The sequence below is a fragment of the Diabrotica virgifera genome, chromosome 1, assembly GCF_917563875.1.
Source record: "Diabrotica virgifera virgifera chromosome 1, PGI_DIABVI_V3a".
Lineage (NCBI taxonomy): Eukaryota > Metazoa > Arthropoda > Insecta > Coleoptera > Chrysomelidae > Diabrotica > Diabrotica virgifera.
In genome coordinates, this window is record NC_065443.1 from 282677353 (window position 1) to 282703090 (window position 25738).

Sequence of the window (25738 nt, forward strand, 5' to 3'; positions counted from 1 at the left end):
TTTATTATTTAAAAAGCCGAACTTTTGTAATAAAATGTTGTTTTTAACAAGAAAGGACATAAGTCATGCTTTTATGAGTCTCTCAATAATTTTGGAGTACCGGTAGTAATGCAATAGGTATATACTTGCAGGAATTAGATTTTCACCATCCTTATGAAGAGGAATAATGATAGCTGTCTTTAGGTACTCTGGAAATTTACCTTTCTCAAAAGAATCATTAATTGGCGAGATGAGGACACAAGGATCTACAGATCGAGCGAGTCTCGTAAATTGCACGGCTTCGAGCCACGCTTCACACAACCATATTTGCGTACTTGTGTTTTGGGTTGTGTGGTCGTGCTCTGGTCGATTGGAGTTATAATTTACCAAATTTAAATATAATCGTTTCTACTGATTCATAATATGTATACTATAATATATTGAAGTTTTTAAATATTGCTAATATTATTAAAGTTTTTAACATTGTATTTTAATATACTTTGTTTTATTAATAATAATATTACCTAAGTATTGCACCTTGTTCAAAAAAAGTTCAAGATAAATACCGCGGTTTTTTCATATGAAAATGCAAAGAAAAAATATACAATTTGCAGAGTATGTAAATGCTTGTTTTTTGATAAAACAATACAAATTGTATGTAGGTAGGTAGAGTAGCAAAGCATTGAGTAGTTATAGCAAAAGTAGCTACGCCATCTGAGACACAATAAGGATGAAATTAGTTTTATATTTTCTTTTCTCATGGAGCATGAATGATGGAGAGTTTTTTAAAATACGTAACAAAGCATGTTGTTTTGTTATCTATGTTGCAAATATGTTGTTTTTTTTTCAAATTACAAAATATGTTGTTTTCAATACAAGTACCTAATTGTTGTTATTATTTACTGAGCATTTAGAATTTTGACTAACGCTCGATTTCATAATAAAGTTAAAGTGTGTGTTACCTTAAAAAAAGCAATTGTTACAGTTAAAGAAAACTTTAAATTTAAAGTCCACTTTAACTTTATTAATATAAAATCGAGCGTAAGAAATTTTATAAACTTTGGAAAATAGCATTTCAAAAAAAGTACTGTAAGTATGCTGTATTTTTAATTTTTTCTCAAAAAATAAAACAAAACTCATTTTAAAACATATATTAAATTATAAACACAACACTAAATAAATAATTTTTCTCAACGGTTAAAAACCACACTTAAAAGTTTTAGAAATTCACACCCCAGAATCAAGTTACTCAAATTTTCAAACACCTCACCTGACACAGTGTCTCAAGTACAATTGCACGAAGCTGTTGATGTTATATTTTTACTCACATTAACAAAGTATTCATTTAGATTTCCAGGGTCTGAAAGGAAAAATGTTTAAGCTGGGTGAATTTTATTTCGAAGATCGTTTATTATGGACTAAGTTTCTTTTGCAACACTTTTAGAGCTTCTCAGACAATTTTGATAGTACGATTTTTTAGCTGATTTTATAAGTTTTAAATAGGTTTTCCTATACTTGCTGATATATTCAGTGACAGAGCCATTGGAAAGTAAATTTCTTGATGTAGAGTAGTGAACGCATATTCATGGCTGATATGCGGATACCGGATACCTTTAGTAGTCCAGGGCCCAGGTTTGCGATGTTTTGGCTTAATTGTAATTAAAGGAAATGCTTTGTTGAACTTAAGGACATAAAAGCATATTAAAAAAATCACTGAAAAGTGATAATTTTAAAATTACAGGAAAGTGCCACTCGGAGGTTAAGCAAAATTAAATTAAAACTTGTAGCTACTTTAGTTTTTTCAATTTATAAATCTAGTTTAAATTAAACTAAAAAGAAATAGATCTTTTTTGTAAACACACACATTTAACGGCTAAACAGCTGGCTCCGGTTGGATGATACTGCGCAGGACGAGTGTAATATCCACCACCGTCTCGGAGGTAGGTGTAGAAAAGTGTTACACTTTTTTTCCTACAGCATTTCAAAGAAACGAGTTGTACGCGTTCTACGACAGAAGTTGAGTGTATCGTGAAAAAAAGTGTAAACACTAGAAAAACAAAGAAACAAGAAAGTGTAACACTTTTACACTTTTCTTACACTTTTCAAGAACTAGTGTTACACTTAAAACAAAGGAACAGACCTATTGTGTTTGTTTTACGCTCGGTTTCATAATCAGTTAAAGTGGACTTTAACTTTTAAGTTAGTACCTTTAATGGGTTAAATGTCAACGTTAAAGTGAACTTTAGTTAATGTTCACTTTAAGTTGATTATGAAACCGGGCGTTAGTTTTTATAATTGGAATTTAAAAAATGGTAATGTCAAGGCCGCGTCTCACCATCAAATAATTTGATCAAACAGTTTGAGCAAACTCCGGAAGTACGTCAAAGTGACGTCACAATTGCAGTTTTTTTGAAACTCTAAAAATCTGTGCTCTCACTATCAGTCTAGTTTGATCAAATTTTTTGTATTGAGTTGTCTAACTTGTTTGTACTTTATTTAATATCAAAATTTTTCATTATTATCCACAATGAACACTCAGGATGTGACGTCACTAAAGGCCCCGTCTCACCATCAAATAATTGACAGTTATTTGATCAAACTTGACAGTTAGTGACACAAAGTGACAGTTAGTATGTATAGTTTGTGTCACTAGTCAAGTTTGACTGTCAAGTTTGATCAAATAACTGTCAATTATTTGATGGTGAGACGGGGCCTTAACTGTCACTTTCAGTTGGCTCAAATTATTTGATGGTGGGACGCGGCCTTCACAGTATAAAGAGGTTCCACAGTAAAACCACTCGTCGGTCGGCGCTTTGAACTTTGGAAGTAAACCGGCAGAGTACGAAATTGGTAATTCACCAGTGGTGGATGCTGGCGGAGGCCGCAAGCTCCTTTGGTTAACCTTACAGAGTCGTACTAAATCTTTCTGGGCGTACTACTATTATTTATTAAAATAAAAAATGCGGCTTCCCATATTTAACTGTCCAGATGTTCTTACTAAATGTTAATATTACAAAAATAAAGGGTTTAATAAATGAAAAACAATATTACAATTCAATGTTTATATTTCAACGGTATTTAAAATATCAACGGTATTGCGCAAGTTTTAAATCTCAATGGTTTTTAATATATTGTACACGTCATATAAACGTCAAATAAAAAGGAGGTTAATCTCGAAGCTCTCACGGCATTACTATACTCTGTTTTTAAACCAGGAGGAGTAATTTAAATTTACCGCGTCATAACGCTTGTTTGTAATTCGTCCAACGGCAGGCAAGTTTCCTCCACTGTTATGAAATTTTCACAATATTGACATTTATGAAATTTTGTCACTATTGGCATTTCATAGGTTAATTTGGTTATATCGGCGATTTTTTGTGTTTTCTGCATTATTCGTTTAGTTTCAGTTGTAGTCTGCAAAAAATTAATTAAATTTTGCAATAGTCCTACTATTCATCAAATCAATCGCGTAATGTGCAAGAGTATATCAATAAAAATTCAAACTGCTAAAAAGTTAACCATTTATTCTATATATTATGTAAAAGTTTTACATGGTTTTACAGTAAAACCAAATCTTAAAATCACAGTAAATGAACGGAAAAATTTTTTAATAGTCTCGAGAAGCCTTTTATAATTTATGGTGATTTTTAGCCACAAATTTAAATAAAAAAAATTTCTCTTCGTCTTTCTTATTTTTAACAATTTCAAAATTTTTTAAATAAATTAAACGAGTATTAACTATTCTAATTGGGAAATAAGCCACAATTTAACTTGAAAAATAATTTTATTAACGTTTCGACTTCCAATTCAGACGCCGTTGTCAAAATACAAAAATAAATTAATATTTTGTATTTTGACAACGCCGTCCGAATTGGAAGTCGAAACGTTAATTAAATTATTTTTTGAAGTTAGATTGTGGCCCAGTAAAGGACTTGAGGAGTCAGATCAACAAAGCATCTGCATTGTCAGGATGTCTGCGGGACAGAGTCTAGTCAAATCCATTTTTAAACCACAAGTAAAATGTAAAATATATTTGATGAAAAGTTGTTGTGTATTCCAATTTAGTATTGTGGTTAATCTTAAATATAACTCTTTAGAACACCACTTATACAAGTAGTTTTTTTGGTTCCTCAAAATCGTTTCACCTATTTGACAAATTCATTCAAAATAATTTTTTTCCGCCATAAGTTACAAAAAAATGGTAGATAATTCAAAAACATTTATTAATTCACAAATTAAAAACTCTGGAAAAAATCTTCCAAATCATTCAAAAACAACACAAAAATGCATTTATTTCTTAAACTATGAGGCAGAAGTCTATTCTGACTCTCTTTGGTCAAGGCATTCATGACACCGCAAACTCCTATTAAACAAAAGAATTGAGCAATTCTTCTAACGCTCTTAAAGCATTTTTAAAATGCTTTAGGGCATTCAGAAATCTATTAATTTGTGTATCACGACATATCTTCCAATACGAGATGAGATTGGTATGTTGGTGTGGAAGATTTCGTGGGTCAATTTATACCTGAAACAAGAATCTTACATTAAACCTTGATTTTTTTTTATTTAATTATATTTATTTACAATCTACATCATTAAAAGAGTATTAAGTAAATTTGTTCCATGTTTTTGGTCATGAAGAAGAGACTTCCAATGATGTCTCATCTTATTCTATTTATGTTTAAGTTTTAAAATAGGTCCTGAGGCCAGGTTCTATCTAGTCTCCTTGTGACAGGGCTATTATGGAATAAATCCCTTACTAATTTATTGTCATGGTGAATGGTACGCTCGTTTTGTGATTCCAAGGCTCGATGGATTTCTTCTCTGATGAAAGGTATATTTAAGTCTTCCTGAAGTGTTTGATTAGTTACATACCATGGTGCATCCACTATTGATCTTAGAACTTTAGACTGAAATCTTTGGATGATATTCAGTGATGTTGACTTTGCACAGCCCCAGAGGTGTAGTCCGTAGTACCAAGTAGGTTTGAGTATTGATTTGTACAGAAGAATTTTGTTTTGGATGTTGAGTTTTGATCTGCGTCCAAGGAGCCAATACATTTGCCGAAATTTTAAGTCTAGTTGTCTTCATTTAGTCTGTATATGTTTTTTCCAAGTAAGACGTTGGTCAAGATGGAGGCCAAGGTATTTAGCGTCTGTTACTGTTGGTTTTCGTACATTTTCCATTCTTACAGGTGGGCATGTGTTGTGGCGGTTTGTAAACGTTATTTGAGATGATTTTGTTTTATTTCCTTTGGTCGCCATTTTGTGTACCATTCACTGATGAGTATGTCCAGATGGTGTTGCAGGTCTTGTATGTGATCTTCATTTACCGCTAGTATTGCTACGTCATCAGCAAAGGAAGCGATCGTAGTATTATGAGACTCTGGTATATCGGCTGTGTAGAGTGAGAAAAGCAGCGGCCCGAGAACACTACCTTGCGGAACTCCGGAGTTAATAGGACAGAGGCTGGATTGTTGGTCTTTGAATTTTACTGAGAAATATCTATTTGATAAGTAGGATTTGATTAGGAGGAAATAGTTACTAGATAGTGCTAATTTTACTTTGTAAAGCAGACCTCTGTGCCAAACTTTGTCAAACGCTTGTGATATATCTAGGAATACAGCGTTGCAGTATTTCTTTTCTTCGAGAGTTTTTGATATTTCATTTACTATTCGATGGACTTGTTGTGTAGTAGAGTGATTTTCCCGAAAACCAAACTGATGTTCTGGTAGTAATGTTAGCAATTCATGATCTGCGTATATTCTTTGTAGCAGCAATCTTTCAAAAACTTTGCTTACGATTGGGAGAAGGCTGATGGGTCGATAAGATGTTACTTCATTGGGCGCTTTGCCTGGCTTAAGGATCATTATGATTTCTGCAAATTTCCATATTTTTGGAAAGTATGATAAACTTAGCATGCGATTAAATATTACTGTTAGCATAATAATGGCCTTACGAGGAAGTTGTTTTAGTACTTGTGCCGAGATTAAGTCATAACCTGGAGCTTTTCGTGAGTTGAGTTTGGTTATTTCTTTCTTGACTTCTATAGGAGTAAAACTTTTGATTGGAAGGGAAATTTGACATGCTGCGCTAATTAGTTCTTCCACTTCTTCATCAGGGTCTGGTGGCTCGGTTTGAAATACACTCGTAAGATGTTCAGCAAAAACGTCCTCTTTTTCTTTGTTGGGCCAATTCACCATTTAGTTTATGGAGGGGAGGAATAGTTGTGTATGGTTTTTTGAGTTTCTTAGTCGCCTTCCATAGCGTCTGATCATTTGCTGTAAGGTTTGTAATGTAATGTTCGAAGGTTTCGTTGTTTGCAGCTTTGATGGCTACTCCAAGTTGTCTACGTAGTCTACTGTATATATGTTGATCTATGTTGTTTCTAGATCTTTGCCAGTTTCTTCTCGCACGACGTTTTTCAGCAAATGAGTTGCCGAATGTGTAGGGGAACATTTGTTGTATGTGTCGGTCTGCGTTCAGTTCGTGGTGTAGATTGCCATGCCGCTTCTTGCACAAGGGTGGTGAAATATTGAGCTGCTGTATCTATCTCGTCTGGAGATTTGATTCGCAAATTAAGATTAATGTTTTCTTCTAGGTAGTATTGAAAATCTGCCCAGTTGGTTTTTTTTGTCGCTAGTCGAGGAGGGGGTGTGTTGTTTATAACTGTGGTACTCTTGTTTATAATAACTGGTGTATGATCAGATGAGAGGTCATAGCTGGATTCTATTAGACAGTTGTTTCTGGATTCTCCTTTACTTATGTAAAAGTCTAGCACATCTGGAAGTTTTCTGGGGTCACTTGGCCAGTAAGTAGGGATTCCGTTGGTGTGGCAATCATAGTTGTTGTCGGTCATTGCTTTTAAAAGGTTACGAGCTTTTGTTGTTATGAGTCTTGAGCCCCAATGCGTGTGTTTCGCATTCCAATCTACCCCGGCTACAACTTTACTGCCAAGTAATTGAAAGAAGGCTTTGTATTCATCTGTGGAGATTGCATGACGAGGTGGGCTGTAGATTGCAGATATGTTAAAGTGCCATGGCGTTGCATTCGCTTGAACAATTTTATTGCTGCTTGAATTTTTTCTGTTGTATATTTTGGCAATTCAGGATGTGATATACAGCTTCGTATGATTATGGCCTAGCCACCATGAGCTGTACCATCGGGGTGAGGTGTACTGTATGTAGTATAGAGCGGAATAATGAACGTAGTTAGATCAGTAAAGTGGGTTTCTGAAACAAGCAGTACATCGATTTTATTCTGGTTTAAGAAAGTGATTACTTCCTGCTTATGGTTTAGCAGGCCATTAGCGTTCCATGTGGCAATTCTAAGTATGTTTAACATTAACAATTCCTTCGGTTAATGACTTGTGTGAGTAAGTTTATTATCATACTATTTTGACTCATGAGTTGTGAGAACATGTTTTTGAACTCGTTAAGGAATGTTATTAGTTGTAGTTCTATGTTAGTTTTAGGTTCTTGGTCGTGGTTGATGTGATGTGCTGTCACATTTGCATATGTTCTATGATGATTTTGTAGAGTAGTGTTTAGCTGATTTGTTTCATTACTTACATGTGGGTTGTTAAATAATGTTCTTTGGGGCTGTTGGTTTCCTCTTTTTGGCATATTTCTGTTTTCTACTAGTTCCACGTAAACAACACAGCCCTTATAGTTAGCAGGGTGATCTTGTTTGCATAGTGCACACTTAGCCGGAGTGTTTCTAGGTTTCTTACAAGATTTTGTATTATGTTGTTCTCCACATTTGACGCAGTAGTGTGGTTTAGTGCAATATGTTTTACTATGGCCGTAAGCTTGACAACGCATGCATTGGATGATTGAGTTTCTCTTCTTTGGTGCTTCCACTGCTATTTTGGTGTGACATAAGAATTCTAGATTAAATATGTCTTTGTTGTTACTCTTGGGTTCAAGGTCTATGAAAAATAAGGATAAGGGTTCCTTTGTTTGTTTGTGTTGGACGTTGGTTATATTGCGAACTTTATGGCCGGCAATTTTCTAACTCCTTTGTTATATCTGCTGTGGGTATAGAGTGATGGATATGTCTTATTACCACTCTGTAGGCACGTTCTTCCTTTATTTGGTAAGTGTGGTGAACGATTTTTTCGTCTCGTAAATGTCTTACCAGTTGACGATAGGTATCTGTTGTATGTGTTATAACTTTGACAGTGTCATTTGGCAGGGTTCTGGTATAGTAAGTGAACTGGAAGAATTAGAATCGGTATTTTTAAATTTACGTTTTTTGACTACTTGCCATGAGTTCTTATTTTGGGCTTCTTTGTCTTCGTCTTCGCTAAACTCAATATCCGAGTTTCCTGAATGTATATTTTCAAGATGTATCTGTCTTTTTGAGGTCTGCTCTGCAGTGGATGGATTGTTTTGGACGTAGTACATTGGTTGTGATTGTAGTGGAAATTGTTGTAGTTGTGCTGGAAAAATGAATTGATTTTGTGGAATGTTTGCTATAGGAGTATTTACCTCTTGACAGTAGTAAATGGAATTTGGTGCATTTTCGGAAGTGTTTTCTGGGGGCGGATATTGTTTGGGAGTTGGGTACATGTTCCTGGATGTATATTAATAGTGGACCTGCTGTTTACCTACAATTTCTGCTAATACCACAATAGACACTGGTTGTATGTATTCCGTATGTGTGAATTGTTCATTGTAGAAAAACAGAATTTGGTACGTCACTGTCACTTCACTATTTATTTTATAATTATATTTTTTTGCAGATTCAACTGCTGAAGTTAGATAAACTTAATTATCATACAAAACGTCAAGACTAACTCGAACAGTATGAATAACGAATTCGAACTGTTTTAAGAATGTCTTTAAATCACAAAATTTGCAGAGAACTTTGAAATGTGTGTTCAAATATTGGCAGTTATTTTGACACTAAACCTTGAAATTAAAGAAATTTTTTTAATCATAATTTATTTAACAATCGAAAGTGCATATACTGTGAGGCGTAAGTTAGGGATACAGAAAATTATACTCATTTTCATAGTTGATTTTTTCTAAACATATTAACGAATTCCGGTATTTTTTTATTATTTTATAGTTTTCTAACTTTCTAACTTCAAACTTCTTTTTTGTACTTGTACTTAGGGATGGCGGTTATTGACAAAACACCGGTTTTCAGTTATACTGGTTTTTTCTACCTACGCACGGTTTAACCTGGCGGTTATAACCGGTCAAAAAAACCGGTTATTCCATAAACCGGTGTACGGTTTTTTTATTCATAGCCAATACCCAATAGGTTACATTTACATTGCGCTTCGAATCGATATCAGTCTATATCAGTATAGAAATCAGTCATCAGTGTAGTGAAATCCGTTTCAGTCAGCTGAAAATTTCTCATTTACGCGCGGGGATCGAAAAATTTTCCCATTTTTTCTCTGAATTCAATATTTTTTCCACTTATCCGGTTTTTCACCGGTTATTACTTTAAAAAGAAAAACCTGTTATAACCGGGTACAAAAAAAAACGGAAAAACCGACTATTGCCGAGGAAAAAAACCGGTTTCAGTTTATAATCGGTAGGTTTTTCCCATCCCTAACTTGTACCGGGTGGAAGAAAAGAATTTTTTTTCTTATGTCAAGTTTGAGACACTCTGTAGGGAGGACGAGGTATACCCTATTCCACGAATATACGACTGTTTTGGATTATCGCAACAACAAATATTATACTGTGCAAGATTGGAAGAACGAAAGTAAATTGCAAATTACATTGTTGTTTATTTAAATAGTTAATAGAGCAATTGACTTTCATACCTCTTATGTTGCACACTAAAATATTCGTTGTCGCGATAATCCAAAACAGTCGCATATTCGTGGAACCCCGATCAGTCGGCCCCCGATAACCCGGAAGTCCGGCTAACCCGGACTGATTTTTATTAGACAAACATTTCAACAATAAAAATGTATGTAATATAATATTTGAGAGATCTTCTCCAAGTTTGTGCTGGGCGACCTCTTTTTCTCTTTCCTTGGGGATTCCACTCTAGGGCATTTTTTGCAATACTGGAACTATCTTTTCGTCAAACTGTCTTAGCATTGTTTAAAAAAGACTAAAAGACTATTAAAAAATTCTTTTTTAAACAATGGTCTTAGTCTTCACTGTTATTAAATAACATAACATCGTTGCGATTGAGACCGCATTGTGTGTAGTACAGTCGTATTGTTCGCTTCCGTTCTGTAATCGTTCGTAAATCTATTCAGATTTTGTGTTTGCGTGTTTTCTTTTTGTCTACGTATAATGGCAACAAAACGTAAAAATGTTGTAGTGACAATGGAAAAGAAACTAGAAGCATTAGGTAGAATTGATAAAGGCGAATCTTTAAAAACAATTGCAGCATCATAATATGGTGTCGGTACATCTACAGTATCAGATTGGAAGAAAAATAGAACTAAAATCAAAGAATTTTGTTTCAAAATGATAACAAAAGACAGTTTGGACAATCGGTGCAAAGCTAATAAAGCTAAAAATGAGACTCTCGACGACGCTTTATATGTGTGGTTTTGTGCGTAACGCAAACGTGGTTTACCAGTGTCTGGACCAATTATTCAAGATTCAGCACTCAATAAAATAAAATGTTGCCTGATTGTGAACCAAATTTCACTGCGAGTCAAGGTTGGCTGGATAAATGGAAAAGACGTCATGGAATACGCCAACTATTTATCACTGGAGAAAGTCTATCTGCGGGGACAACAACGCTGCTCATGACTATAAAAAAAAGTTTTTGGATTTGGTACAGTGGACATACATGTTATTTCAATTATAATGGAGTTTATCTGTAAGTATACCGTATTTTATTAATTTTTACCATTTTCTCCAGCTAACCCGGATTTTCGATAACCCGGATCGGCCGCGGTCCCGATTAATCCGAGTTAACGAGGTTCCACTGTATTGTAGTCTTATGTTTTGTGAACATTTTGTCTTTTGAATGTCCCTGATATCTTTAGAAACAAAGAAAATAGACGGTTTTGTAGTTTAACATGTTTTTTAACCGAAACAAAAGTTTGAGACACCCTGTAGGGTGAAAAAGGTACAAAGGGGTATACATCGATATTATGTTATAGTCACATATTTTGTGAACATTTTATTTTTTTAACAAAGAAACTAGACGGTTTTACTCTTTAATATGTGTTTTAACTGACGACATGGGTTACGTGAGGAGGCCAGGTCTTATCATATCACTAAGATGAAATTATTTCCTATACCTATATAGTGCGAAAGGCACATTGTCTTCAAAAAAACATCTGTGTAATGTACCTCTCGCTATTTAAAAATCTTCACGTAGACACCAAATCCGTGCTTACTCTCAAGGAAATTCCACCTCAAAAGACCACAGAGCCTTCATTAAACAACCTTGTTTCTCTTATGTTGTGCTGTACATAACGTTTACCTGGTCGACAAATAACTCTTATAAGTGTCGATAAGAACTGTTTACGTTATGTGCCTTTCTGTTTTGGAGTTTTTTTAACTGTTATTTATTGTTAATTTAGTTTTGTTTCAGTTAAAACACATGTTAAAAAGTAAAACCACATATTTTCTTTGTTTCTAAAAATATCAGGGAGATTCAACAAACAATATGTTCACAAAACATAAGACTACAATACGATTCCGATGTATATTCAAATTTATACCTCGTCTGCCCGACAGGGTGCCTCAGATTCAACATAAGAAAAACATTTCTTTTTTTTTTTTTCACCCGGTAAACTACAAAAACGGAGTTTACCTTTGTACAACAGTGTAAATACTAAAAAGATCTAAAATAATAAAAATAATGTGTGTGTACTTTGTACGCACGTAAGAAGTTATACTTCTATTATATGATTTCAACGAAATCAATATACTTTAAACAGTTTATTTATATTTTATTTAAATATTAAACTATTAATACTTACTACTTTCCAAAATTTTTTATTAAAACAATACCAAAAATTTAAAAAATAAAAGAATAAAACGCACGCAAATAATGAAAACTGAAACAAAGAAATGATTTCTGAACAATAATTGTTGACAAAATTTTTAACTAAATACGTATTTTCTGTAAAAAAAATATAATAAATATACTTACAATCATAAAATGTATAAAAAAAAATAAAAATTTGCATTGGGGATTGAACCTGCGTCTATCAGGCTGTTAGATTTTGAACTCTTCACACGCAGAATTTATCTACCGAGACATATCAATGATGTGGGAAGATATAGCAACTAAACGTTTTAAGCTTTTTTGAAAGTTGCTTATTCTCTTAGTTTAATTAAATAAATTTGATTCTTGTGGAATTAAAATATTAAAATACAACAAAATATAGACTTAAAAAGCAATATATTAGATGAAGATTGGTAGAAATTTTGTTGGTAATCAAATTATGTACATCAAAGCATTACCTATTAGCTAGGTACATTTTCCAAATAGGTATGTAATTTTTTATTACAATACTGAAACATTTACAATCTTACGTACCTGTTGCTTTTAAAAACTATTTAAAAAGTCACTACAATTATAAACTTGCTTTTTGTCTCTGTCCTCACAACAATAAAAACTAATATACACACAATTTGTTTACCCATAACCATTGACGTATTAATAAAATAACCGACATATTGAGCAATAATTGTTGACAGGTCATTGTAATTACCCAATCAGAGGACGTACAACGTTTAAGCTGCGCCTCGGACCAAGACTTTTGATGAATTCGCGCACATATAAATTTACTTCCAACGCGCCTAAAGAAGTATAACTTCAAAAAAGATTGACGGAATTCGTTAACCTGTTCACGAAAAAAACTACTATGAAAATGAGCATAATTTTCTATATCCTTAACTTCTGCCTCGCAGTATACATTCTATAAGTTAAAATGTTGACTTGGGAGCTTGGCGTCAAGGGATTCCTTACAGTAAAGTTGTCCTGGTTGTCTTCATGTCAGCTGGCCATAATCTCTTAACCATCGGGCAGTTAGTGGTGGCACTAAGGGCTGTAAGACTTCGTTGGGATGTGTTTTCATTTTCTCGTGGTGTTTGTTGTAGCTATTTTTAATAACATCTGTGATGAATGGAACCTTACGATCTTCATGTATTGTTAAATTCGACACGAACATCCCCAGACTTCGATACCATACATCCATATTGGTTCAATTATGGTGTTGCAAATCAATAGTTTGTTTTCCAAGCTTAGTTTTGATTTTGTTCCTATTAATCAGTAGAGTTCTTTTACTTTAATGTCGATTTGTTTTTCTCTTCTTTGTTATGTGCACTTTCCAAGTAAGTTTAGAGTCTAGATGTATGCCGAAGTATTTGGAGGAGTTGTTTTTACTAATAACTTTGTTATTTATGTATAGTGATGGACACTGAACTTTGAATTTAATCTCATTTATATTGATTTTCTATTGTTTTACCCAATCTTCTAGCTTCACTGTCATTTTGTAGAATGTTGGAAGCTTCTACTGAATCTTGGTGAATTGCTATGATGACGCTGTAGTCCGCAAAGGTTCCTATGTATGTGGAGACATAGGAATATCTGATGTGAATAATAATACATATAGGGTGTCAATTTGACAAGTTGCCACCCCCTATAATTTGGTCCTTATAGAAAATTTAAAAATATACAAAAACACGTCAAATTTATTTGTGAGGGGGACATTTTATATACCACTTCAACTAAATTACATAAACCCTCTAACGGGGGCGGACACAACCCCCAAAATCTTTAATGGAAAGGGGGGTTGAGTGATACCTCATTTTAAAGATCGTTCGATTACCTTTTCAAAAATACCACATACGTTATATTTATTTTGAGTACTTTTGGAAAAATCAAGTGAAACCATACAGATATTAAGTATCGAGTTCAGAACTCCAAAACTTTTTTTGGAGTATTGAACTCCAAATTAAATTTTTTTGGGTATTGGAGTACTTAGAGTATTTTTTTTGGAGTATTTTTGGAAAAATCAAGTAAAACCGTAAAGATATTAAGTATCGAGTTCAGAGCTCCAAAATTTTGTTAGAGTATTGAGTCCAAGATTTTTCCAAAAGTACTGAAAAAACATATAAGGTATGTGGTATTTTTGAAAAGATAATTGAATGACTTCTAAAATGACTTATCACTCAACCCCCCTTTCCATTAAAGATTTTGGGGGTAGTATCCGCCTCCGCTAGATTTGATGTAATTTAGTTGAAAACTGGTCTACAAAATGTCCCCCTCACAAATAAATTTGAGATGTTTTTGTATATTTTTAGATTTTCTATAGGGACCAAATTATAGGGGGTGGCAACTTTTCAAATTGACACACTGTATAGAATGGGACTCAGGACACTGCCTTGTAGAACTCCGGCCTTGATTGGGAATTTTGCGAATATTTATCATTCACTTTTACAATAAATTGTCTGTCATGAAGATATGATTCGAGCAGTCGATAGAAGGAGAGTGGGAAGATTTTTGATATTTTGTACAACAGTCCATCATGCCAAACCTTGTCAAAGGCTTGGCTAACATCCAAGAATACTGAGGGAGAATATTGCTTTTGTTCTATTGTTAAAATTATTGAGTGTGTTATTCTGTGTATTTGCTGAACTCTTGAGTGGCCTTGTCGAAAACCAAATTGGTGTGATGTAATCAAATTCTCAGGGAGTAATTTCTTATTTATTGTTTGTAGTATGAGTCTTTCTAGTACTTTTGACAAGACTGGCAATAAGCTGATTGGCCGATAAGACGAAATTTCGTTTGGGTTTTCCCTGGTTTTACTATTAAAATTATTATTTCTTCGGCTTTGAGTTGCCTCAGCCAGTAGTATTAGACGGAGAGGCAGCGCTGAAAAATCTCTTTGAATTTACGAAGCTAGATTTTTCACAGTTGATTACTGAGAGGGTATCAAAGTTGATTTCCTACGGAGGTAATTAAATCCATTTACTAAGGTTGAAAATCAGTACACACATTCTAAATTGAATATAAATAAAAGTTATTATAGTCGGTCAGCTGTATGACGGAACAGAGCCGGTCGGTCGGCCCCAATGAATGTACAGGGTTATTCACTATATTTTGACCCCCTTGTAAACTGCTTTATTTACAGAATTAGAATAAAATATAAAATACAAAAGTTATTCGATTTTTAATTATGATTTTTTGACATATATATCGTACTAGTGACGTTAGTTAATGAGAATAGGGGTCGTGTGCTAGTTCATTTGAAAGGTTATTCAATTCATCCATACAGTACTATAAACATGTAAGATCATTATTTATATAGAGTGTAAAAAAAATTGAATTATTAATTAAACAATTAATTTAATAAAAAACTTTTTTTGGACACCCTGTATAATTAATCTTGTTAATGTTTATATTACTGAATAGGGAATTGAATAGCATTTCAAATTAGCTAGCACTTGACTCCTATTCCTATTTAAAAAATAGTCGATTAAGTCATCACGCCCAAATGGATGACGTCACTAGTACGATATATATATCAAAAAATCATAATTTAAAAATCGAATAACTTTTGTATTTTACATTTTTTCTAATTCTGTAAATAAATCAGTTTACAAGGGGGTGAAAATATAGTGAATAACCCTGTACATTCACTGGGGCCGACCGACCGGCTCTGTCCCGTCATACAGCTGACCGACTATAATAACTTTTATTTATATTTAATTTAGAATATGTGTACTGATTTTCAGCCTTAGTAAATAGATTTAATTACCTTCGTAGGAAAGCAACTTTGATACCCTCTCAGTAACCCCTGTTCTACGTTTCGCTTGACCGGCCGCAGTATGTTTCTCTACACAATCACAGCAATCAACTGTGAAAAATTTAGCTTTAGTAAATTCAAAGAGATTTTTCAGCGTTGCCTCTTGGACCATATAGTATCAGGATGGCATTGAAAATGTACATTATGAGTAGAGAGCGGAATATATGCAAAGTGCATATAGATGCATATATTGCATATTTTCAGACAACAAACACAACATTGCATATTTAAGCTAAACACGATTTATTTTGCATATTTTAAAAATAAATTATATAAAAGTTTAAAATTTTCCTCTCTTAGTTGGAATTTTATAACTTCGATATGAACGAGCTCGTTATTTATCTATCTATCGCTCATCTGGACTTTCCCATTACTACCTGAATTTAACAATTATGGGTGTTCCCAGAAAAATATTATTTTATTACCGTAGCAAGTCGTAGGTACCTACCTGATTTTAAGGGTCTAATAATTATTTTGTCAGTTTCCGGCCAACATTTGTTTAAAGTAAACGTTGTATCGTATTTAGTGTTTTTGAAGTGATTGGTATATATTAAATTTAAATATGTCTACTATTCAAAAAAGTGCTTGGATAAAGTGTTTTCCCGAGTTAAAGCTAAGTGGAGACAAAGTATTTTGCAAGGCCTGTTCCAAAATCGTAAGTTACATTCATTTTCACATTTCATTTTTTAAATGAGGAACTGACAAACAAAAGCATCATGTCCCACAAAAGAAATTTTTCTGGAAAAAGTGTTTTTATTCGACAAATTCGATTTTACTTCTATAAAGACGGACATAGAGAGAAGCATCAAAATACAAAAATCCATCAAATTGTAGACAATTCCGCTTTTGTTCTTCAGCTTAAGTAACGTACTTTGTTCTTTAAGTAACGTACAAATTGCTAAAGAATTTATGTTCATAAAAGTTAATTTTAGTTTTTTACCAGATCTAATAAAGTCATTAGAACAAAGGAATTTACAATTAAGTGATTCGGTTAATCTTGGTAACACTTTTTCTGCTCATTGTCAAAAAATTCCCGGAAATACAGGGATTACAAAATTAGAAATAAATTAAAAAATGTTTTAGAAAAAAATGAGGGCTTCGATTGTTTGAGGAAAATTGTACGTATTTTTGAAGGCAACTTTTCTGAAGATCTTATGACTTAATATATTGTTTTATTTTTGAGTATTTTTAATATGCATTTGCATATTTAGACAAATTTAGAAAAAATACCTGCATATTTGTAGTAAAAGTAATGCATATATATGCGCATATTTTGTGTGTTGCATATATTCCGCTCTCTAATTATGAGTATGACTCCTCTCTTAACAGTTATTTTGACATTTTGGAGGTTACTTTGTCGATCCCTGCAGATCCCGTTTCTTGGATTTAGAAAGTTTAGTTAATTTTGAATTTCTTTTACAGAAAGTTGCTTGCTTGCAGGTATGTTGTTTGGGACACTTGTGAGATGTCTCGCTATTTCATCATCTACTACATCACAGATGGGTGTGAATTCTGCATTTGAGGCTTGTTTTTGACTTTTAGTGGATTCAAGGTGGAGTTAGCACTTCTGTTAAGACCCTTCAAATAGTCATTGAATAAACTTTCACGCAGTTCTTTAATTGTCGCTTTTAGTCAGTTACTGGCTAGGTTGTATACGTTGTTCTGTCAACAGGAGCCTGCGTGCGTTGTATCCTAGCTCTTCGTTTTAGTGCTATAAGCTCCTTCACTTCTTTTGGTACAGAAATATCCTTCTTTTGGATGGTGAGTCGAGGAGTGATCTATTCTATTAGGAGATTATTAGAAGTTGAGATCGCTTCTTAAACTTCATTGGGTTTCTTTAATCTGACGTCGAGTTTAACTTTTTCTTCAATTCTGGTACAATATTCTTCCTATTTGGTTTTCTTGTTATGTAATCTTGTGGGAGTTTTTCTAAGTAACGCGGCTGTTCCTATCGAGGCTATTATCGGAGAATGGTCAGAATAAAGATCATAGCTTGGTATTACGTCCACGTACGGAGCTGGTATCCCATTTGTCACAATAAAAGTCAAGGAAGTCAGGAGTTTTAGCAGCTTTACCAAGCAAATTAAAGAAATGTCTTCAGAATTCTCTTACCTGCTTAGTATATTAGATATAGAAGGTACCAAAACGTCGTAGCTAATAATATGGGACGGTAGAGTTCCATTTGGTGGATAGTTCTGCCTTAGCCAATCTATGGGACTTTTATAAAAAGCATCAGCTTCATCAACATAGTTCTCTATGTTGCTAAAATTTGGTAAACATGTCAAAAATCTCGCAGTAACGTTTACATGAAGATGACTGAAAAAATAAAAAATATATTTAGACCAGGGCGGATCTGTTTTGATGTGGATGTGAGAGGTGGCATTCGGATTTTGCAGATAAAGTTAGGTGACAACTTCAATAATTATAATTGACTTATGCTCCTTCTGAAATATGCCCGGAGCATTAATAAAAAAATTAAAATATTTAAAAATTTCGAAAAATATCGATTTTTTTCTACTTTCATTGCTTATAACTTTAAAACGATTCATTTTGGAACAAAGTCGCAGGGAAAGAAAATAAAGATAATTGAATTTTGTATAATGATACGACTGGTTTAAAATGTCTTAAATGATTACCCTTTCTGCAAAATAGCAACAAATAGAAAATAAGGGGGCAAAAAAGACTGTTTTTATTCAACGTTTTTCAACCACTTTCATAACTCGCTTAACCTTCAGAACCTTCATAATTTGCTTAAGAAATTCTTACAGCATACTTAAACCGTCCACCAAATTTCATTAAAATCGACCTAATAGATTTTGCATAATAATTTTGCAATCTAAATTTTTTTTAAAAAGTTCAAATTTTTTAAAAACTTTCTGAACAAAAAGTAGACCATTTAGAAGTTTGCTAATTTTTTTACATATAAAGAGGTTTTCTACCTATCTAATACATTTTACAGAATTAAAATCGGATTATTTAAGCGTCCTCAGCACTGTTTTAAACTTATAAACAATGTTTTGGCTTATACACAAATACAGTGAGGACGTTTGAGTTGGAATAAATTCATTTTCTTGAGAATGGGCGGCTCTGGAGATAAATCCCGAAACGTCGATTTTTATTTTTAAATTATAATTTTTTGGCGTAAATACAGTGGAACCTGCTTAATTCGAACTTCCATAATTCGAAATCTTCTTTAATTCGAATCTTTATTCTGGTCCCTAGCATTTTCTATATAAGTACAGTAGACGCCCTCTTAACCGACCTCCCTTTAACCGACCGTCGGCTTAACCGACCCACCCTACTCCTTTTTGGATGATACTATTTTTAGATTAGAGGTGATACAAGTTTCAAAATTTGTCTTGTGAGTGATATTGTTAATTACATATGTATATACACATCGACGTTCGTTTCACTTTATGTTTTGACTTAATTTGTTTAAAAATGAATCGTGGCCCATGGGAAAAGTTATAGCGGACGGACTATATGTACATACTACTTTTTTGTTTATAGATCATAAAATATATATATTTTTAATAGAGTTACATATGTAATGTCTTTCTGAGGGTGGTTTTAAAGATTTTCGGTTTAACCGACTTTTTGATTATCCGACCTATGGGCAGGTCCCGTCATGGTCGGTTAAGAGGGCGTCTACTGTAATGGTAAAAAGTCGTGAATAATTCGAATTATATTTAGGATAATTCGAACTTTTCTACTATCTTTTCTGAATATCTTAGAAACTTTTGTCATTACTGAGAAGCTAAATTCTAAAAAGCAGCTAAAAATTTCGGATCTCTTTGGAACAAAATAAAGTCTGTCTTTTTTATAGCTTGCAAAAATGTTTTAATTGGTATTTTTGGCAGAATTTTGTTGGCCCATTTATTTACGTTAACAAAACTCGGGCAAGAATAGGAACAAAAACATCTCCAGCGATAAAAATGATCAACTACTGATATTTATCATTATTTGCAGATGTTTTTGTAGGTAATCCTTGTTTTTGTAGATTTATTTTTTAATTCGAATTTTTGGATAATTCGATTTTTTTAACGGTCCCCTGAGATTCGAATTATCCAAGTTTGACTGTATCATACTAGTGACGTCATCCATCTGGGTGTGATGACGTAATCGACATATTGGAATTAATTTAATTCAAAATTTTTTTAAATTCAAACCCTGTATAAATAATAATGTTAATGTTTATATTAGTGAATACAAAATTGAATAGGTAGCCTTTCGATTGAGCTATCACACAGCACCTATTCTCATTTAAAAAAAAAATCATAGATTACGTCATCACACCCAGATGGATGCCGTCACTAGTATGATATATATACCAAAAAATTAGAATTTAAAAATAAAAATCTACCTGTTTCGGGATTTATCTCCAGAGACGCATATTCTCGAGAAAATGAATTTATGCCAACTCAAACGTCCTCACTGTATTTGTATAAAAGCCAAAAAATTGTTCATAACCTTAAAACAGTGCTGAGGCCGCTTAAATAATCCGATTTTAATTCTGTAAAGTGTATTAGATAGGTAGAGATATTATTTACATATAAACCTCTTTATATGTAAAAAATTAGCAAACTTGTAAATAGTCTACTTTTTCTTCAGAAAGATTTTTAAAAATTTGAATTTTTTTTTTAAATTTAGATTGCAAAATTATTTTTCAAAATCTATCAGGTCGATTTTAATGAAATTTGGTGAAGGATTTAAGTACGTTGTAAGAATTTTCTAAGCGAATTACGAAAGTTCTAAGTGCAACCAAAGTGGTTGAAAAACATTGAATAAAAACAGGCTTATTTTGCCCCATTATTTTGTATTTATTGCTATTTTGCAGAAAGAGTAATAATTTTAAGACATTTTTAACCAGTCGTTTATCATACAAAATTCAATTATCTTTATTTTATTTCCCTACGACTTTGTTCCAAAATGAATCTAAAGTTATAAGCAAAGAAAGTAGAAAAAAATCGATGTTTTTCGAAATTTTTAAATATTTTAATTTTTTTATTAATGCTCCGGGCATATTTGAGAAGGAGCATAAGTCAATTATTATTGTTGAAGTTGTCACCTAACTGTATCTGCAAAAATCCGAATGCCACCTCGCACATCCAAAAATAGACGTTTTTTCACAGATCCGCCCTTGTCTAATTAGAAAATAAAATTATAAGATCATATATTTAATATTATCAAATGATAATAACAATGGTTTTAAATTTTAGATTAGATATGATATAATACGCGGATTTTAGAAAAATGGAAAAAAAGAGCAATATCGGTTGGTGATTCGAATCTTGAGTTTGAAAGGGAAATAGCACAGCGAAATAAAAGAGCATTTGGATGCTGTGTACGGTGACTCTTGTCCTTCGATGGCGACCGTCAAAACTGGCCTAAGCAGTTTCAAGACATGGCAAGAAGAGAAAATACCCTACGACTGGGAGAAAAGTATAGTATGCCCGATCTATAAAAAAGGAGACAAACTCCAGTGCAAAAACTACCTACTATGTACAGCATATAAAGTCCTCACGTATATTATAAACCAGCGGCTCCAACCACTAGCAGAAAATATTATTGGAGAGTATCAGACGGGCTTCCGACGGGGAAGATCGACACTGGATCAAATATTTACAGTCAAACAGATCTTGAGCAAATCATGGGAACACGATATTGATGTTGACAACGTGTTTGTAGACTTCAAACAGGCGTACTACTCAGTCAAAAGGAACAAACTATACTATATATTGACTGAATTGGCAATACCACACAAGCTAATAAGATTCATTAAAGCCACAATGGATAAAACTCAGGCATGTGTACGAATACAAAACTAACGGACAGATTTTTTTAAAATTTCGCAGGGACTAAAGCAAAGAGATGGGCTGGCCCCAACATTGTTTAACCTGGCACTGGAGTATGCGTTTAGGCAAATGCAAACTGGACAAGGAAACCTACTGACCAACCGAACGGTTCAACTGGACGCTTATGCCGATGATATTAATATTATGAGTAGAGCATCAACAGGAGCACAGGAAACATACGCAGAGTTAAAAACACAAACAAAAATGCTAGGTCTGGAAATTAACACAGAAAAAACAAAAATAATGACTCAGACGAGAAGAAATATACAGGGTGAGGCAAATAAAGGGCCTATTAGAAATATCTCGAGAACTAAAGGCAACAGAATCATGAAAATTTTAATTAAGGGGTTTTGAAGAGTCATCTATTTAATGAAAATATTTTCATCTATTTGCTACTTCCGGTTATACCGGAAGTTGCTTATAACTTCGTTTTTTTAAATAGGACACCCTGTATATTTTTACATTTTTGGATTCTCTTCGATATCTTCTTTTTTAAAATATAAGGTTTTGTAATATTATACAGGGTATTTTAAAAGATAATTACGTTTTTGTATTAATTTCGTAGCAATATTCACACCCTGTAGAAGTGTAGTAGTTTGACATATAAAACTCTACTTACGTTCAAATGATTTTTAATATAGTCTACTATTGTTAAGAATCATTAGTCTAGCTAAATTTTTATTTTTAGTATACAGGGTTGGTCGAAACTCGGAATGAGTATTTTTTGAGTTTTCTTAAATGGAACACCCTGTATTTTAGTATTGTAATGAAATTATATTTTATGGTACTTTTTTATTTCTTAAGCATTCCCTATACCTAACTGCTTTAATTTGTGCTTAATTGTTAATCGCAACAACAATTTTACTACGTAGGTATTTTGATAGCTAAACCATTATTTGTAATTTTAAGTATTAGTCTGGATTAATATGTATTTATTTCTGAAAAATTATTTGTGACTGAATTTTTTCACGGCCAACCTAATAAAATTTTACGTATTTTTTGTTGCAATTAATGTTTAGCTTTAATCACCAATAACTCACAAATTAAAGCAATTAGGTATAGGGAATACTTATAAAATAAAAAAGTACCATGAAATATAATTTCATTAGAGTACTAAAATACAGGGTGTTCCATTTAAGAAAACTCAGAAAATATTCAATTCGAGTTTCGACCAACCCTGTATACTAAAATTTCAAAATTAGCTATACTAAGCTTAACAATATTACACTATATTAAAAATCACTTGAACGTAAGCAAAGTTTTTAATGTCAAACTGTTACAATTCTACAGGGTGTGAATGTTGCTACGAAATTAATAAATAAACGTAAATATCTTTTAAAATACCCTGTATAATATTACAAAACCTCATATTTTAAGAAAGAAGATATTAAGGAGAATCCAAAAATGTAAAAATATACAGGGTGTCCCATTTAAAAAAACGAAGTTATAGACATATTATAGAAATATTATATATTATAGAACATATTATAGACATATTATATATTATAGAAATATTATATATTTTGCAAAGAGATGAAAATATTTTCATTTAATAGATCATCCTTCAAAACCCCTACATTACAATTTTCTAGATTCTGTTGCCTTTAGTTCTCGAAATATTTCTAATAGGCCAGTTATCTGCCTCACCCTATATAGTCCCACAAAACATTATACATGAAGATGACATTAAAACGGTTGGAAAGTTTACATACCTGGGAGTAGAAATATATGCCGACGGATCAGAAGATGGAGAAACACAGAAGAGAATAACGCATGCAAACAGAGCTTATTTTGCCCCCTCCCATATGTTTCGGTATAGAAGTGTCCACCGAAATACAAAGATGAGAATCTATAAAACTTTAATTCGACCAATAACATGCTATGGCAGTGAAGCCTGGGTCCTGAAAGAAACATCCAAAAACAAACTCGACACATTCGAAAGGAAAGTACTGAGGAGAATACTAGGACCTGTGAGGGAAAACGGAATCTTCAGAAGCCGATACAACAACGAACTTTATCAACTTTATAAGGAAACACCCCTGTCAGTGTCAGACTTCATTAGAATACAAAGATTGCAATGGGCCGGACATGTGATAAGAATGGGAGAGGATAGGCTACCAAAAAGAGCACTGAATGCTAGAATGCGGAGAAAGAGACCGGTTGGAAAGCCAAGAAAGCGCTGGTAAGACACAGTAAACAGCGACGCACAAGCCCTTTTAGGAGTCCGTGTATGGAGAAGAGCAGCCACAGACAAGCAAGGGTGGAGGCAAAAAATAAAGGAGGCCAAGGCTCAATTTGGGCTGTAGTGCCGTAGAAGAAGTTTCAACATGGTCGCACGTCGGTTTTTGATTAGCCACGCCTAGATGCCCTGAAAATATCTACCAAGGAGAATAACATGACAGAGGTCCACGATCTCGTATTAGCAGACCACCGATTGAAGTTGCGCGAGATAGCTGAGATAGTAGGCATCTCAAAAGAGCGCGTGGGTCATATCCTGCATGAAATTTTGGACATAAAAAAGCTGTCAGCGCGATGGGTGTTGCTTTTTTCCACTCCAGGCAATAGCGCAACCGTCAAACCACTTCAGAGCAGTGTTTGAGGCTATTTAAGATCAATCCGAATGAGTTTTGCGTCGTTTCGTGGCCGTCTACGAAAAATGGGTCCACGGTACACACCAGAGACCAAAGAATAGTCGGAACAGTAGGCTTCACCTATGAACTTTCTTCAAAGACAGCGAAGACCGTCCTTTCGGTCAGAAAGGTAATAGATGAGGTTTTGAGACACTTGGTACTACATTCTTAGCTATAACTTACTTCACATATTTTATGTAACCCTTAAAAAGATTTACATGCATAGCAAAATTAAATGATTAGTAGTTGTCACCAGAATTGCTTCAAAAGTAAAAATACAAAGACTGTTGTATTTGTATTTTTTTGCAATATATTTTGCAATATCATATATTAATTTTTCTATCTTTCTGTCAAATTTACCTGTACAATGGCGTTGAATGGCAAGGCATTAAAAATAGCAAACTGGTATCTGGGAGGTTCTGCTTGGAAACCTCTCTTAATGGGGTCATGACATCCAGTGTACCTCTTTGGTGTACCATTCCCAAGTACCAAGCTGGACCTAAATTTCCAATAAAGATTACGACTGCTACTAACCATATGGAAAACCTAAAAATGTTTACAGTGTTATATAAAAGTTTCCAAGATACTATACTCTGTATAAGTATAGACAACCAGCCCGAGATATCAAAATACAGAGAGGAGTCCGCCAGGGTTGCGTGTTGTCCCCACTACTTTTCAATGTCTACAGTGAAGCAAGATTTAAAGAAGTGGTATCCAATTCAATCGAGAGTATTTTATATTATATCAATGGAGAAATCTTGAATAACTTAAGTTTTTCAGACCATATGCTAATAATGGTCAATAGTAACAACAATGATTTACAGAGCATAATGCACTGCCTTGGCGAATGCTGTCATGAATACGGGCTGAAGATGAATTTGAAGAATTGATGGATTCGACCGTTACTTGATGGAAGTTCATTTTATCTAACAATAAAACAGTGAAAACGTTTGTTTTCTATACTTCCACAAAATTTATTACAACTATGTGACTACAGCTGTTTCGGCAGAGTGTCTTTCTCAAGTGATTTAGATTACTATGGGTTTGCCTTTTTAAAGTCTTTAACTAAAGAGGTTGAGGAGTGGGGAGCTGTTTGTCTCGAGTTGGTCATTCAGAATTATATCTACATTGTTCAATTTATTAATTTCCATTGTTCTCCGTATATCACAAAAACCTACGCCAAAGGGTTGGTAAAACTAGTACTGAACTATTTCGTGCGGCTGTAAATAAGACAATGATTGTTAATATGCTGGGCAACATGAGAGCCAACGATCGACAAGCGGTCTCGGCACATTAAGAAGAAGTCATCATGCATTTAAAAATCGGGTGTATGCAGGTATTGTGGAAATCCATATAAAAAAATGTAAATATCTATTAACCAAATAAAATTACTTACTTGTTGGCTTTTCTACTCCAAGCTGATAAGAATCTGGATGATATATAGAACACCAAAGGTAATAGAGGTAATAAAAATCTGAATTCCTTGTGAGGTAAATAACTAAAACGTAAATGACT

At 33.4% G+C, this 25738-nt stretch overlaps 1 protein-coding gene across 4 annotated transcripts in view; it reads right to left on the minus strand.

Annotated features, from left to right (window-relative positions):
* Positions 1-4185: 4185 nt before the first annotated feature.
* The window catches only part of LOC114328340 (GPI mannosyltransferase 3), a 40023-nt gene continuing 18470 nt past the window's right edge, over positions 4186-25738 (minus strand). For 2 of the 4 annotated variants that reach the window (XM_050642109.1, XM_050642111.1), the window contains 4 exons: positions 25620-25736; positions 24584-24769; positions 17851-18054; positions 4186-4504 (listed from right to left, as the gene is read on the minus strand). In XM_050642109.1, the coding sequence (XP_050498066.1) occupies positions 4411-4504; positions 17851-18054; positions 24584-24769; positions 25620-25736 (601 nt within the window). In that variant the 3' untranslated portion in view covers positions 4186-4410. The remainder of the gene's footprint in view (positions 4505-17850; positions 18055-24583; positions 24770-25619; positions 25737-25738) is intronic. The other 2 variants (XM_050642110.1, XM_050642112.1) reach the window with 1 other exon arrangement.